This window comes from Camellia sinensis, chromosome 1, assembly GCF_055761805.1.
Source record: "Camellia sinensis isolate YWXY chromosome 1, ASM5576180v1, whole genome shotgun sequence".
Classification (NCBI taxonomy): domain Eukaryota; kingdom Viridiplantae; phylum Streptophyta; class Magnoliopsida; order Ericales; family Theaceae; genus Camellia; species Camellia sinensis.
In genome coordinates this window covers 192,098,313-192,115,016 of record NC_138961.1, presented here as the reverse complement: position 1 = coordinate 192,115,016, position 16,704 = coordinate 192,098,313, and the positions used below count along the sequence as shown (strand labels likewise).

The window sequence follows — 16,704 nt, the reverse complement described above, 5'->3', positions numbered from 1 at the left end:
ATGGCGCCGGGCTGTGAGAATAACGAGCTGGATGGTGTAAGGCAAAACCACACATATCGCGTTGAGTGGGCGACGCATGGTTCGCGCTGAACAGTCGAAGACGAAGGCAAAGCGCTGGACAACCAAAGACGAAGGCAAAGTTGTAGCAGAGAAAGGTGGACAGCAGCTTGGGTCACGACGTTTGCAACAGGTGGTCGCCGGAGGAGTAGTACCGAGATCTGGTGTATCTAAAGCTTAGATGCTGCATTATTGGGCCAATATGAAATACCAACAACAGTGGTGTAGGTCTTCGGTGATGGTGATGGCGTCCGGAGTTATAGCAGCGGCAATGATCTTCAATGGGATGCAAAAGCAAGATGCAGCTTTGGTTCTTTGAAGAAGATGGTGAACTGTTCATTTTTAAAGAAACAAACAAATGGGTTTCAAATTTCAGAGAGAGAAAAGGCACACCCAAAAAAATAAATAAATAAATAAAATAATAGAAGGGTTTTGTTCGTAATCAAATTCCAGCACTAAACAATGAAGATTTCTGAGCAGAGTAAAGTGGCAGCAGAGAAATTTCATTATAATGAAAAAGTTGAATCCGGATATGAAGAATGCGATTCTCATGATTCAGATGAAGATCCAACATATGAGGTTGTTGATAAGATTCGATGTAGATTTTCAAGGCTATCCACCAAGAACAAACCCAAATCACGTAAAATTAAGGAAATGGAGCAGGGTAATGAAAAGGACCTAGATGTAGTAGTAGAAATGGTTGTGCTAGTGCTTGGGGTAGAGGAGCAAGGCAAAGCCGCGGTGCGAACAAGGCACGCGCGAGCCGACAACGCTCAGTTGAGTAGATCAGCGGCACAAGACGCGAGTAGCATGCGTAGGGTCAACACAAGCAAGGCCGCGACGGATAGGGCTGAGTCACTGCGTCCCTAGGCTGTGGTTGACGGCGGCAGCAAGCGGTGTGCAAGCGACGGAGTAGTTGGGCAGACCGACGCCGCGTTGAAAGGGCAGCATGGTCAGCGTTGATCAAATCACGGCTGAAGGTAGTGGCGAGGTTGCAGGACGTTAGCAGCATGAGCAAGCAGCTACCGTGACGAGCTGGTGCTGGTACTGGCCAACCGTGAGAGTGGCGTGGGTCTTCGATGGTGTTGCTTGGAGCTGCGCCGGCCAGCATGCAAATGGCGTTAGCCTCTGATTTGTTGAAGAACAAAAAGCCTGGGTTGGTCTATATAGAGAGAGAGAGAGAGCCGAAATATTTGTGGGCAAGAAGATAAGGCAGCAGTTAGGGTTTTGTCTTTATCCTAAAAAGGATACAAAAAATGGCCTCAACGTGCTCAGGCTAAGGCTATGTATATATATAAAGGGCCAAGCACTTTATGGGTTTTGAATTTCATGGACGAAAGCGGTGCGTCTCCATTTATTTTATAGAAAAAAAATATGTTGAGAATATGCCAAATATTTGAGAAGGAATATGCTGGGAATATGATTTGGCAAAAAAGTGGTTAAAGATGGAGGACTTTTTGTCTTGGATATATATATATATATATATATAAATAAATAAAGTGGAAAGTGATTCTGCTGTATTCTAAAAAAATGTGGCCTTATCTAGTCAAGAAAAAAAAAAAAGAAATGGATTTCTTAGTTCTTGTTTCTTTTACTTGGAGTAAAAAAAGTTTTGTATTTTCTAATACTTGGAGAAATACTTGGGGAAGCGAAAATGTAATTATCAATATTCTAAGTTGTTGTAAAAAAAAAAAAAAGAGATGCTTATTCATTTATTTTATTTTATTTTTAATATTACTTGTCAATTTTATCTGTAAATTACGGTGAGCCCTCAGTTTTATTCATGGACTCTGTAAAGACCAAATATTTCTAAAGACGTAATGCGAAGCATGGCTGACAATGTGAAGCTATGCATGTTCGAGAAAATTACAATTTCTCATACACGCAAGGGGCAAATGTAAGAGGAGCTAATTTGAGTCCACTAAATTAATTAGACCCAATAGTCCAAGATTAGTGGACCCGAATTTATCGCAAATCCAAGATTGGTGAGCCCGGATTTATCGCCATCAAACGAGCCGAATCTCTCTAAGCCTCGAAAGGGTTCGGATCCACGAACTTAGAGACTTACTCAAACTCAGACTTGAAAGGGTTCGGATCCACGAACCTAGAGATCCGAAGCACTTGGCTTCGAACGGATTCAGATGCAATCTAGAAGCCGCTCCATTAATGAGTCCCAGAACACTTGCGGACTCGGAGCTTTCCGGGATCTACGTACCAGAACCATGGGCGTAATGGAATCCGAACAAAGGACCCGATCCTGAGGACGGTGAGTGGAGATAAATTCACTCTTCGGTTAAACTAGCCTATACCCGGGTTGAGGTGGCACAATCTAGGGGGTCCTTGAGACTCGGCAATATTTGCGGCAGGGCGTTCTCTTGAACTACCCCTAACCCTTATGCGGCAGGATGTCCTCTGGGACTACCCCTGACCCTTTGGGATGATTGGGGATCATTGGTTAGGTGTGGCTAAAAAGAAGGATTCGCCGAGAGGTTGATCTCCTCTTCGGGGTTTTCCTCATCCTCGAAGAAGTCACCTCCTCGGACAAGGTGGTTAGAGAGAATATTCCCCATGTGCCTTGCACATGGGCTCCATCCTACATCATGAGGTGCCTATAAATAGCACCCATCCATAGCTTTACAAGAGATGGGTTTTTAGAGAGTTAACTCTTAGGAAAGAACTAATTTCCCATCTCCATTATCAACCTTGAGAGTGAAAGTGGGAGATCCATGGGAGAGCCTTGCCATTATTCTCTCTCTAGCCATTTTGCCTTCTTCTTTACCCAATCTCTTATCTCCATCATCTCCTTTACTCTTGTGTTCTTGAGTTGAGACTATTGAAGAATCTAAGCCTCTCATCATCTTTTAGAGAATTCGAAGTTGTTCTTCAAGGATCTTCGAAGGTCTTCGAATTCTCCAACGACGTTCTTGAACCCTCTCCTACAGGCTCAAGCAATCGAAGGAGCCTTAGTCGAGCTTAATCAACTTGATACACTACTTAGAATAGAATCCCAATTATTTAGCAATGCAAAGTGGAAGGTATGCTTACCTATGTCTGTTATTTTTGTTGAAGGTTAGTTGAGCTTAAAGAACTTGATACACTACTCAGAACAGACCTTTATTTTATTTTTTTTTGTCATAGGTTTGCTTTAGCGATGATTTTAAGAAATCAATGGCTAGAATAAAGAATGTAGATGTCCGGAAGGAAGTGCTTTCCCTTTTAGAAAAGCTTTCAAGTGGGTGGCGACTGCATCATGAAAAGGACAAAGTTCTCGACATGAATGGGACTTCTTCTGAGCTGTTGGAGCTGGACAAGGTCAATGGATTACTGAATCTCGCTTGGAGCGTGGACATTGTCAAAGAAAACTCAGAAGACGTCCAGGTTCTAAAGGTCTGGGACATTCTTCCATTGTCTGACATACCAAAACTAGCAAACTGTCTTGACACTGTATTTGGGAATTATACAGTCGATTTTATGAACCCCTGCAAATGCAAAAGATTTGGAGGGTATGCATGATATGTATCTTCCTTTTTTGACTTATTTTTCTCCCAATTTTATTGATCTATTTACTCGTACACATGATTTAGAAGCCATAACTTTTATTTTTTTTCTTTATTTTCTTTTTTTCTCTATTGGCGCAGGAATTTAGCAATCCCAGTGACATGGCCAGCTGACTCAAGTGCTGGTAGGAAGACTTTTTTGGCTGATGATGATCATATGTGGTTCTTAGAAAGCCAAGTAGCTTCACTAAGTCTAAATCATGCGCCAGGATCTTCAACTAATAGGTGAGAGAGAAAAAGCACAAGGAAACCAACATATAACTGTTTATAATCTCTTTCCAAAAAAGAGTTAAATTACTTTTGTGCAAATAGCTGATTTAATTTTCTTTTACTTGTTTGTTTATTTTGTTTTCAATACAATATATAGAAATCGTGTGAGGTCTAAAATGAAAAGTTATGGAAATTACTTTGGAATTGTAAAATTCAATGTATAAAGAAAATTGTATTATTGATTGATTTGTTATTGATTGATATATCTGTATATTACAATTCCTATATATAGAGGAGAAGATGGTAGTAGGTGTAGGTGGTAGTGGAGGTGGTAGGTGGAGTGGGTGGTAGTGGAGGTGGTAGGTGGGTGGTAGTTTACATTTTACAATTTACATTTTACATTAACAGCCCCCCTCAAACTCAAGGAGGATAGGTAGTACTAGCCAACTTGAGTTTGGAGAGAGTAACAAAACAGAAAAATAAGCTGACAAATAAAATTAAAAATGGGATAGGAGACACTGTATGGTCGTGTCGGACCGTTGTAGCAGACAGTTTACGGGGTCATGTCGGACCGTTGTAGCAGACACTGTGTGGTCGTGTCAGACCGATGTAGCAGACAGTTTATGGGGTCATGTCGGACCGTTGTAGAAGACAGTTTATGGGGTCATGTCGGACCGATGTAGAAGACAGTTTACGGGGTCATGTCGGACCGATGTAGCAGCTGACCGGAATCAATGTCGGGACAGTTTATGGGGTCATGTCGGACCGATGTAGAAGCTGACCGGAATCAATGTCGGGACAGTTTATGGGTCATGTCGGACCGATGTAGAAGCTGACCGGAATCAATGTCGGGACAGTTTATGGGGTCATGTCGGACCGATGTAGAAGGACAGTTTACGGGGTCATGTCGGACCGATGTAGAAGACAGTTTATGAGGTCATGTCGGACCGATGTAGCAGAGGTTGTGGTGGTGCACCAAGGGGGCGACTTAGGGAGTGCGCCATGAGCGACTTATACATGATACTGTGTATAACTCCCCCTCAAACTCAAATAGGTGTGAAGATAGAAACCTATTTGAGGTTGAAACAAAGGGATTGATAAAGCTGACCGGTGTAGAAGACACTGTATGAGTGTGTATATAGGCTGCCCAAAAGATATACATGGATGTAGATATCGAGCCCTCAAAAGTCGTGCCCTCAAAAGGTGTGCCCAATCTGTCAAAAGGCGTGCCATCAAAAGGCGTGTCAGATATGATGGCGAGCCACGTGAGTGCCTTGGCTGGCGTGCCCGTTTGTCTGGCGGCAAGAGGCGCGCGATGCGCGTGGCTGCCTCGGCTATTTAACCAAGACGGAGCCTGAGGCCGAGGCAGAAGACAAACAACTTGCGAAGAAAAACTTCTGAAAACGCTTCGTTGTGCTGAGAGAGATAGTCTGTAACACTCTGTTGCGAGAGATGGCTTCGTCGTCCCGTGGTCTGCTGACTCTCTTTCCCGACCTTAACGAGTCAACAAGAGAGATAACGGGTGCGGTGTCCCGTGAACCTCAACCAAACACCACTGGGTTTGCTCTGTTGAACTTTCCGATGCAGTCGGTGGAGCAAAAAATGGCAGTGCAAACGGATGTGGAGGCGAATCAGTATACTTTGAAGGCATGTGTGGAGTCCATGACGGCAGTCACAAACTTGTCGCACCGGCTGCAGAGTAGGACAAATGAGGTGCAGCAATTAAACGCCCAACTGGCTCTGCTCCAACGCATGTATAAGGATGCACGAGCAGAGATAAGTGTGCTAAAGAGGGAAAACAAGGAGCTGAAGCGAAAGGCCACCGTGATGTTCCGATTTGGAGGGCCGCCATATGCTGCAGTGGAGGAGCAGGGAGTAGTGATCATGCCCAGTGGAGTGGGAAACACGGAGGCAACACCGGCAAGGGCCGCCCAGGACGGAGGCAAGAAGAAAAGGCCGGCGGTAGAGTAGAGAAGAAAAAAAAAATCCCGCCTGTGGATGTAGTTGTTTTGTTGGTGTTTGTTTTTGTTTTTTTGTTTCTTTTTTTGATGTAAAATGGTGAACGGGGTGAGCCCCGACATGAATAAAAGGAGAGGTTGGTGTGCAAGGCGTGCAAGTCGTCTTCGTCTGTTTGTTTGTTTGTTTTTTTTTTTTTTAATGGTAAAAAAAAAAAAAAAAAAAAGAAAAAAGAAAGGTGATATGCAAATCAGTAGAGAATAGGAAAATAAAAAGAAACGAAAAGAGGAAAGTGGAGTGGGGAATAGGAGTGTAAGGAAAAATGGGTTTTAAAAATAAAAAGGAGGAAGAGATAAAAAAAAATAATAATAATAAAAGAGAGCGGAGATACATGTGCAAAGCAATTTGTGTGTCGTGTGCTTTTCAAAAGATGGAGGAAAAGAATAAAAAAAAAAAAAAAAAACAGAAATTTGTGCAAAAGTGGACAGTCTGTGAAAGATAGTATAATAAACATAGACAGATATAGATATATTAAAATAAAAAAAAGTTGCGTGGGGTTGTGTGTTCTGTGTCGAGGGTTTTGGAAGGGAGTGAGAGGTTGCATCTCAATCTCAAGGTGTGGGATACAGAGAAGAAAAAAAATAAATAAATAAAATAAAAATAAAAATAAAAATAAAATAAAATAAAATAAGGTTGGATGGAGAAAGTAATAAAATAAAATAAAATAAAAGAATAATGGGTTTGTGGAGGAGACACACATGGATGGGTTCTGTGAAGATGTTTTCCTCATGGATGGGTTCTGAGAAAGCCTGTTCAGATACTTCCTTTGGAAATGGGTGTTAACCTTTCTGGTCATTAACAACAGGCATGAAAACACTCTCTAATCTCTCCTGTTTGATCGTGAGAAAGAAGAGTGAAAGTTTAGATAGAAAAAAAAAAGAGAGATTTGCAGAGAAGAGAGAGTGTGAATCTTTGAGGCTTGCTGTGGTGTGCAAAGCTTAGATACCACTCCACTGTTGTTAGAGGATTTGATGAACATAGCGGTTCACAAACTATCTGGAAGAACAGTTTCATTCCACAATCTGCTCAGCTGAGAGCGGAAGCGCAGGCTCAGGAAGCCACGGCGGCGTCACTTCAGGCTCAGCTTCAGCAAGTCATAACGGCCGGCGGCGCATAGCCGGAGGACGCCGAGTTGGCTTACATTGATCCAGACCGAGTCGAGGTGGCGAGTGGACCGAGTTGCAAGGCGTGTCGGGAACGAGTTGCTTCGGTGGGTGTATTGCCGTGTCGGCACCTGTCTGTGTAGAGAATGTGGTGCCATGGCTCAAGCTTGTCCTGTCTGTCTCTCTTTCAGGGAGTATGTTGCCGCCGTTGATGGCGAAGAACTCGAAGCTATGTGCAAAAAATTCCAGCGGGCAGCGAAGGCAAAGTTGCCGGCCGGCTGCCCGCCGGTGAGAAAGAAATACAGGCCTAAATCTTATAGCTCTGATACCATGTAAAATTCAATGTATAAAGAAAATTGTATTATTGATTGATTTGTTATTGATTGATATATCTGTATATTACAATTCCTATATATAGAGGAGAAGATGGTAGTAGGTGTAGGTGGTAGTGGAGGTGGTAGGTGGAGTGGGTGGTAGTGGAGGTGGTAGGTGGGTGGTAGTTTACATTTTACAATTTACATTTTACATTAACAGGAATGAAGAAGAGTGGGACAGAGGAGCACAACAGTAGAGAGTGCAGAACAACATTTGGCTTCATGGGAATATTCGATAAGCAAGAAATCCGCCTAAAAACAAAGATTGAAGTCACAGATTGCTGCTATGGTGATGCATTTTGGTTTCAAAAAGATTAAAAACATTTTACTGGTTAGACTACATTTATTCAGCTATGGCTAAATTGTTCTAAGTCGTTGCTAGTTAATTGTAATTGGTTTTGTTGCCCTTGTTTCTTATACTAACTTTTTGGTCTCTTCTATTGTTTCATGTTGTTGATATTGATAAGTTAAGGCTTGGTTTATTTGTGTGTTTGGTTCATAAATCATGGAGTTGGTAAAGGTGAACTGAATTATATGTTTCTCTTCTCTCTCTTTCTTAAATTTTGGCTATTTAATATTTTAATTAAGTATGAAAACATGAAATAAAAACAAACTTCCTTTTTCCTTACCATCTCTAAGAATCAAAAGATTTTTGCGAGATGATACACACAGGCATGGAAATATTTCTGTTAGGAATAATGTTGTTTAATCATTGTTTATTAAAAAACAATTATCGCATTGCTCAATGCTCCACTTTAATAACCAAATAACATTTCAACAAAATACGACAAAAATTGATAAACCCCACTATAAAAACAGGAGGCAACATTTTTACACCCCTTTTTGCTCAGTTCGCACACTTAAAATTAATAAATTTTAAATTACAATTGTACCATCAACCCAAATGACTAATAAGGTTATTAACAAACATGCCGGAACTATCAATTTTTGTTCAGTAGTTGTTATCCAAAACAAGAGTGAAAATTTTGAATGATGTAATCTAATAGACCTTTCAATTTTTTTGGCAGACTACACATTGCGTCCGAAAGAAACATTAAATTATCTTCCTGACAAAAAAGCCGGCTATTGCTAAACTAACCATTTTTGCTTAGGAAAATGAACTGTAGCTTGAATACTTAGGCTCGAAAACTGGCTCGAAACCCAAAACGACATCGTTTTAGGTTTCTTCTTATTTTATTTATTTATTTTTAATTCTTTTCCTTCCATTGCTTTTCAATAACAGACAGATGCGAGAGAGAGAAAGGAGAGAGAGAAGAGAGGAGGAAGAAAAGATGGAGAGCAAGAGAAAGAGAAGAAGATGGGTGATGGCGGTGATCGCCGCTTTCAGACTCTGTTTCTCTATTTTTTTTTTTTTCTGGTAGATCTGAATCTGAAAATGAAAGGGGAAAAAAAAATTTGTTAGCTAATGATGATGTGTTGATGATGATGTGTTGATGAAGCTGTTGATTTTATTTATTTATTTATTTTTTCATCTAAATCTAAAGATGAATGGTTGTTTTTGTTTTTGTTTTTGTTTTTTATTTTTTTTGTTGAAGGAACGACTGCAGAAAATGGAGATTCTTGGAAGTGTGCTCCACTGTGGGATCAGTGGTGATTGTTATCCACGCACCTCAAGAACAAACCCCAAATTCTGTACAAGAAATTTGGACTTTCGCAACTCAACCAGGTTTTGGGTTTAAACTATTTTTGGGTTTGCAACTCAAGCAGCTGCAGTATCAATAGTCATAGCTTTGATTCTGTATTTTGAACCACGCTGTGGGCAGACGCTACTCCCTTGCCTCTTTTCTTCTTCTTCTTCTTCTTCTTCTGCTTCTTCTTCATCTTCATCTTCATCTTCAAAAAAACGAGAATGGAGGAGAAAAAAAAAAATTCCAAAACGACGTCGTTTTGGATTCGAGCCAATTTCAAGCTCAACAATTTCCAGCTACGTAGCAGTTCCGTTTTGCTTAATAGAGAAGTCTAACAAGTATCAGTGCTGAATCGAAAGCACTGACAACGGATCCAGCTCTAAACTAAAATGATTACATATCGGGTACAAAGAGCTGAGAAATCAATCACATCAACATATTTCCAGTAACTGAAACATGCAGGCACATATTGTTTCTTGAACTACAAATTGATCAACAATTATCAAAAAGGCTCAAAAGGCTGAGATGAATTTTTGGATCTTTGTCTGCGCCCTATCCTTCTCTTCTGGCCCATCCAGATCACCAATGTTGTCGTGATATTCCTGTGGTTCAACCCAAAAAAATATTCATAAAAATAAAAAAGCAAAGTCAATTAAATATACAGAATGTTCACTTTTACAATGTCTTCAATAATCTAACCAAAGTTCAGCAAGCCACTGTGTCTATAATTATAGACCATAATCATTCCACAGTGTCTATAATTATCTAACTAATGCTCCCAAACTGCACAAAATATTTACAACTCTGAAACAAACCCAAATTATGGAGAAATGATACCATCAACAACCGCGATAAACATCAGAACTCATTTTATGCAGACAAATAATGGTTGGAGAAGATTAAAAGATTGCCAAGGCTACAAAGAGGAGCAATTAAGCAGCACATACCTGAAGTATATCCTTAACATTGTTCTTGGTGAGTTTATTCTGCTTCAGTAGTAGTTCAATTCTTGTTCTCATTTTTGGGTGCCTGCAATAAATCAGCAATCTCAAACACGGAAACTAAAAGACATAAAGAATTCCAAAAATTAACTTCACTCGAGGAAAAGACAAGAACATAATTTAGAATTCAAAACTTACTCAGAGGTCCAAAGATGACCCAAAATAACAGCAATCAACTGCATGATCATATATAAAAGAGGTTAACTAATTAAATATAAGGATGCCGGAAACTTGACATGTGTAACCAATAAAACAAAGAAATAAAGAGCAGTCAAAGTAAACAAAGACTAATTGGAGATAACTTCTCAAGAAGAAAGCATCCTTGGAGTGTTTCAACACATTGTTTCCACTAAGATTAATGTAAGGTACTTCTCAAAAAAAAGAAAAAAACAGTTAGATTACTGAGGTCTGACCTCACATGATTTCTTATCAAAAATTTTGGATGGATTAACTTTGTAATTTGGAAAGCATTATGTGGCAGGGCACGGCTTGTGTCACTAATCTCAGACAGTGCTTGACAAACTTAACACAAGTTACAAAAAACTCCTTCAAGTTCTTTTTTTTTCTTTTTTTCTTTTTTAGCATCAACAAAAAGTTTCATTATAAATCAGAAAAATGAAAGACAACAAGAAGTCCTCATACAAAGGAGAGAGAACAAAACAAAACAAAAAAACAATACTCCTAGCACTAGGGAAAGCAAACAGCAGCCCAGTTCCTAGAGATCAAAAACAAAGGGACTCCTTTAAAAGGATGGGATACAAATGCCCAAAACGAAGCTAAATATCCCACCCTATCCCACAAAGCCTCTACGTTTAATTCCTTGTCATCAAAGATTCTTGCATTTCTCTCCATCCATAAAGTCCAGAAAATAGCAAAAACAATGCATGACCACAATGTTTTTGGTTCTTTGGGTGCTCCCAAAACCTTTGAACCTAACAAGAAGCATTTGAATGCAATCCCGTGGAACAACCCACTAATCATCACATAAGCTCACCAGCCACCCTTTTGTTAAACCATGTCAGCGATTTATAATACCCTAATCTGAAGTTTAAAGTATATATGCAGAGGATTAGAAACTTGAACAAAAACACAATTAATACAGACTTTGTTTCAAAACAGTTGGATTTGGGTGAGGAAATGAAGTAGACCAGGACCAAGAATAAGGTAATTTTGAGAAACTTCTTATGAGGTGTGATGCTGAAAAGGAACCTTGGGTGAAAGAAACCAAGCTCACTAATGGGATGAGAGGAAAACACATTGGAGGAAGCTTACTGTAAGACTCTAGAGATAGAAGACCAGTTGGTCCAGTTGCTTTGGTTGCCTGCAGGGGTAGCAACAACCCAAACCTAAGAGTCACTAGTACCAAGGGTAAGAAATCCTTTTTTCTCTAGTTCTCATCAGAATACATCTTCCCTTCGATGTCATCATTGTCATGGTAAAAAGCACATTGCCTATCTGTGTCCACATGGAACCTAGATTATTTAATAGAGCAATTTGTATGAGTATATTGACCAAGTAGTTAACCTATTTGAGGCCCTTTCACATTCTGAGGTCGTCAAGATGTTTTGGGAAATGATGGCAACCACACTAGTGCCATAACGGAAGCTGGTCTTCATGGATCATAATTCATTCTATAGGTACATAATTTTCATTTATGGCAACTACGAATTACAACTAGTTTGAGATCCCAAATTAATGCAACATGGACTGTTACGTCAGCATCTTCTGACCAATTTAGAAGGTTTCTTCTTAATTGCTTAATGACAATGTTGAAGTATCATTACAGGTCATTTACATGACTTGGGACTTGGATGTCATTAATGTGAATCGTCATGAATGAGGGAATTACCAAGTGGTCCTGGGCATTGTAGACGAGAATTCATTATCAAAGTCAAGTTGTATTCACCTCATCTCTAATGCCCATGATCACTAGCTGATCCACTTAAGAAGACTAACATTAGAGACGTCCAAGAACCAAGTGTCACATGAATATGACTTGTAATGATAGTTTGACATTGTATGGCATGCCTAAAATCATGTATTATTATTCTCTACAATTTTGGAGTATGCTTCCCATAAGGTTCGTGATGCCATGCATAAAATCCTGCATAAGTAACATTAATTATTAGGACTAACAAGTGAGAAGATCACAACAAATCTCTAACCTGAAGAGTGTAAAGTCCAGATTCTAGCCTTCGATTGTACTTTTCGTCTTCATCCATCTGCAATATTTAAGGCAAGAATATTAGTTTTAGATTGAACATAAGTGAGTTTTAAATATGGTACATGTCATAGTAAGTTATCTAAATAGTGAAAATAACCTCTAAATCATCAAGTTCAAGCTCGTTCAGCCGCTCAGTCTCTGATTTTACTCTATTAGAATATCTGGAAAGAGTAAATAAATGTTAAAAGACGCTACTATAAGCCTTGCCGGGGGGATGGCAAGCAATCACCTCATATAGAGCTCCATAAGCCGGTCTATCTTTTCACATTCATTTTCCACGAATTTACTAAACAATCTTTCCCTTCTAGAACCCCTCAAAATTCCACCTGTTATAACAAGATAACAATCATTATGGAAAACACACCAAAATACAAACTACAAAAAGGCATGAAAAATTAAGATCATTGTGATGTAGAAGAATGCATTCCTGATCAATATTTGAGCATTTGTAACCAAATCGCAATCTCTAAAACAATTTATAAACAATGTTCGAACTATCCACGGTAAGATAGACAGGATTTCATAGTAGAATTAGAATGATCTCCAAAACTAACCAAGGCCACTAGGAAATATTCCTCTTCTGCCCCAAAATGGATATTACACATTATCCAAATTACATACTTCCCTTGACATTTACACAAGAAGGTTTTGTCAGTTGTATACAGAGTCATGACATCTTGCCATTGTAACTTGTAGAGCAATGACAGTTAACAAAGACTGTAAAATACTCAATTGATGGAGCTACACCTACATTTATCATAATTGAGAGGGGGAAAAGGTGCATGCTTCTCTAAGAACTTAATATGACTGTCATACTTCATCATTGAAAACAAAACAAAAAACTCCAAGCTTTCAAATTCACTTGCCTTCTTACCAAATAATGATGCAATTAGCGATACAAGGCGCTCTTCCAACTCCTCTTTGTAGCCTTTTTTCTTATTCTTCTTGTTTATAGGAATCTGGACAGTAAGGAAAAAAACAAAGGATAAGAACAGTGAAACACACTAAGATTATCACCTTTAATTAAGACACAACCAAGAGGATTAAAGAAACCAAATAGACTCATAAAAGTGCAGATCTTAACACACTAGTTCTGTAACCAAAGGAAAAGAAATAAACAAATCATATTTTAAAGAATTCACCAACCAAAGAACACTTTAAGAAAAGGAATATAATTGCAATGATCTATGAAAAGCAGCAAGCTAGACAGCAGTAAATAGATACAGGTAATCATTTTTCAATGGTGAATCAGTCTCTGTCATGTTGTGCCAAGCTTGAAGTCTACTGAAGTGTTTATTGGAGAAGTGTGAATTTAAAATATCAATCTGGTTTTTTAAAACCTCAAACATAAACTTGATGAAGAATTGAAAGGTCTGCCATGTTCAAACTAAGAAGAGGAGGATAACATTATAATCATTGTGCAGAGAGGACGCAGATTGTTGCCATAATATTTTCATGCCAAAGGTGTTAATTTCAAGCCTTTCAATCACAGATCAGCAGAGAACAGAATGAGAATGATGCATGAAGATGGAGTTTGACTAATGGAGGAAAGAGAGAACTTTTCCAGAAAAAGGTCCAACAAGGATAGGGATGGATAATGGGCTCTAGAACTTCAATGACTATTTTGTTCTATTAGAGTGGAAGAATGAGGCTTATACCCAAGAACTATGAATCATAAGAGTAGCTTTCTGGTTACAAACTTTAGCAAGAACAAATTCAATGGCAAGGGAAGTGTTTTTCTTTATTTTATTTTTTATTTTTTTATTTTTGTGCTTCATAAGTAAAGAATATATAGGGCTGGTGGTGATGTTTGTGTTTTGGTGGTTAGTAGCTTGCTATTGTATTTTGGTATAGCTCCTAAGTCATGATGTGATACTTCGACCTGTCTATCAAAACACCTTTTACCCTCTTCCTGTCCCTTTTCCCTTTTCCCCTTTTTTTTTTTCACCCTTTAAAAAAAATTGGTTTTCAAGTATTCTGGTTTACCGATTGTTTATTGTTTGTTTCTCGTTTGTTTCTCAACACAACAAACCACTTTTGACTAAGGCTCATGTTTTACAAATATAAAAATCAAAACAAAGAAAAACCTTATAAAAAGTCCTCAGAAACATAAACAAACATAACTTTTTGACACAACGATTACTGACCCGTTCCCACAAGTTTAGACTTACTCCTGTACCTCTTTCCTGCAACATAGGCCATAAGGTCAATGTGTGTGTTTATATGGCCATCTACACTCCACTCCGTGAAAACCCTAACAATCAAAGGAATCCTCACTGTAATGTGTCCAATACTGTATAAGAGGGGAATGTTGAACCTTCCGCTTCTACAACAACAAGCGATAAACCTTATTTGGAACATATAACACTTGATCTTTACTATTCTTCCACATAAAACCTGATAATTTGATAGAGAAACCGGATTCATTTGATTTTCTTTTCCAACTAATGAGTTGGTAAAATCAACTAGGCCCAATTCATGATGAATACCAGCCTATATATCAATGCAAGAATTGAAAACAATACCAGTGGAAAGGTGACATTTTTTTCTACTAAGGGAAATCTGGTTCTAGACTAAATTTATAGGCACCAATAATCAGAAGCTATCCCTAAGCAACGAACAATAATTAAGACAACAAAGAATAGGGCAAATGTGTAGTGCAAAATATCATTGGAATATGGAACCGGGTCTTTCAATTCTTTAAACCAATATTTGAAAGAAAGTACTTTCAAGTAGTTGGCATGGTGGTATATGTGACATTCACCTCTAACACAAGATTTTGGCTTCCGTCTCCAAGGTTCACTTCTTACACTAACAAAGTTATGGAATTTGATTCATCAACCAAGCAACAAACTAATGAACTAAAAGAGACCTACTCAATTATACAAAATGTAAAAAGGGAAACTGGAACTTGCCTTACCCATGAAAGCAGGAAATGCAGTCTTCAACCCCATCACGTCCACGAATCGTTCGCAAGCCGGTGGATAATTCGTCATTGCAAAATCAAGTGCCCTAATTGCAGACCCATAACACGATTTCTTCGAATTCATGACAATGATCATCAATTCCACTCCTTCAGCCTTCACAAACCTCTCCTTATTCTCCAAAGGCATCAACAAACAACACAAGCAATCAAACAAATTCTCCACCATCTCCTCCTCGTCCTGCGTCTTGGGATCCCTCGATTTATACATCGCCACCGCCTGCAAAACCACATCAACTCCATTTATCTGCCCTAATCTCTTCTGATTCGCGGTACTATTCTGCAACAAAATGGCCAGAATCTCCGAAGCATACTGTTTATTACCATCAAACTCTCTAATTTTGATTTTGCTTAGTAACCATCTCATCAATTTGGTCCTCTCGCACACCATCTCGGCCACCGCAGGCTTCACCTCTATCAAATTCTCGATCGTCGCGAGCGTGACGTACACAGCAGCCATCTCATCCGGATCGGTCTCGGACAATCTGAGCAAATTCTGAACAAGCAATTCCAAGACGTTGTTTTCGACGAGAGCGTCGACGAGGACTTGAGCTGGCTCGTCGTTGTCCTCCAACACGTCCTCGTCGGTCAAGTCCTGGAGCAAGCCGACCACGTCGACGGCGATGTCGGTGTTGTCGTGAGTGAGGAGGCCGAGAATTGAGGGAATGGCGTTGAGATTGACGAGTTCGGGGTAGAGTTCGGGGCCGCCGGCGAGGATTTTGAGCTTCTGGATCTCTTCGTGGAGCTCGATTTCGGAGTCGGCGAACTTTTCGGGCTGGTCGGGGTACTTGAGGCGGGCTTCGATATTGTCCTTGAGGCGTCGCTCGAAGGAGAGGACGTGTTTTTTTAGGGTTTTCAGGTCGAGGACTTCGACGGCGTTGTGGGATTTCTCGACGGCTTCGAGGAGAGCGAGGTCGACGCCGTTGTCGTAGCGGGCGGTGGGTGGCGGTGGTGCGAGGAATGAATCGTCATCCTCGTCGGCGGCGGAGGCTCGCTTGCGTTTGGGGGCGTGGTTTCGAGCGCCGGCGACTTCCATCGTGTGTTGTTTGGTTTGAAGGAAATTTTTTCTAAAACCCTAGTTGTTTTTTTCTCAGAGGCGAGGAGAAGCCCGGTGGTGTTGCAATCTGGTATTGATGAACGGGTCGGGTTGTATGGGTCACGATTTTTTAAAATCAAATTGATTTTAAACTATAAACTTTTTGGCTACCCCATAAATAAATTAGTCATTAGGTTATCCGCTTATTCAAGTTATATTATTTTTTTTATTTTTTATAATAAATAAAAAAATTAATTTATAAATTATATCAAAAATAATTTTAAATTAAGTCAATTATTTTATAGAAACGAATCAAATCAATTCATTTAAATTTAAATAGAAACGAATCAAATCAATTCATTTAAATTTAAATTGGTTCAAGTTAAATTATGATTTTATTTACATTATATTGCCATATTAAAAAAATATTCAAAGAAAAATTCTCCATCACTCCATTGTCTATGGTTGTGTAATTATCCCCTCTTAAGATCATA

At 39.3% G+C, this 16,704-nt stretch overlaps 2 protein-coding genes across 2 annotated transcripts; one reads left to right on the top strand and one right to left on the bottom strand.

The window, feature by feature from the left end:
* The first annotated feature begins 2,979 nt into the window (after positions 1-2,979).
* On the top strand, positions 2,980-4,048 carry LOC114299726 (uncharacterized). The gene is made up of 4 exons (XM_082918321.1): positions 2,980-3,092; positions 3,196-3,560; positions 3,696-3,839; positions 3,982-4,048. Exons 2-4 carry the CDS (start codon positions 3,226-3,228, stop codon positions 4,046-4,048), a joined length of 546 nt encoding a protein of 181 aa, XP_082774447.1. The 5' UTR covers positions 2,980-3,092; positions 3,196-3,225.
* A 5,159-nt stretch (positions 4,049-9,207) lies between these two features.
* On the bottom strand, positions 9,208-16,407 carry LOC114299722 (ARM repeat superfamily protein). Its single transcript, XM_082890684.1, has 8 exons — positions 15,107-16,407; positions 13,066-13,150; positions 12,421-12,517; positions 12,289-12,352; positions 12,133-12,189; positions 10,106-10,143; positions 9,914-9,995; positions 9,208-9,568 (listed from the first exon to the last, which is right to left on the bottom strand). Exons 1-8 carry the CDS (start codon positions 16,208-16,210, stop codon positions 9,479-9,481), a joined length of 1,617 nt encoding a protein of 538 aa, XP_082746810.1. The 5' UTR covers positions 16,211-16,407; the 3' UTR covers positions 9,208-9,478.
* Positions 16,408-16,704: the final 297 nt, after the last annotated feature.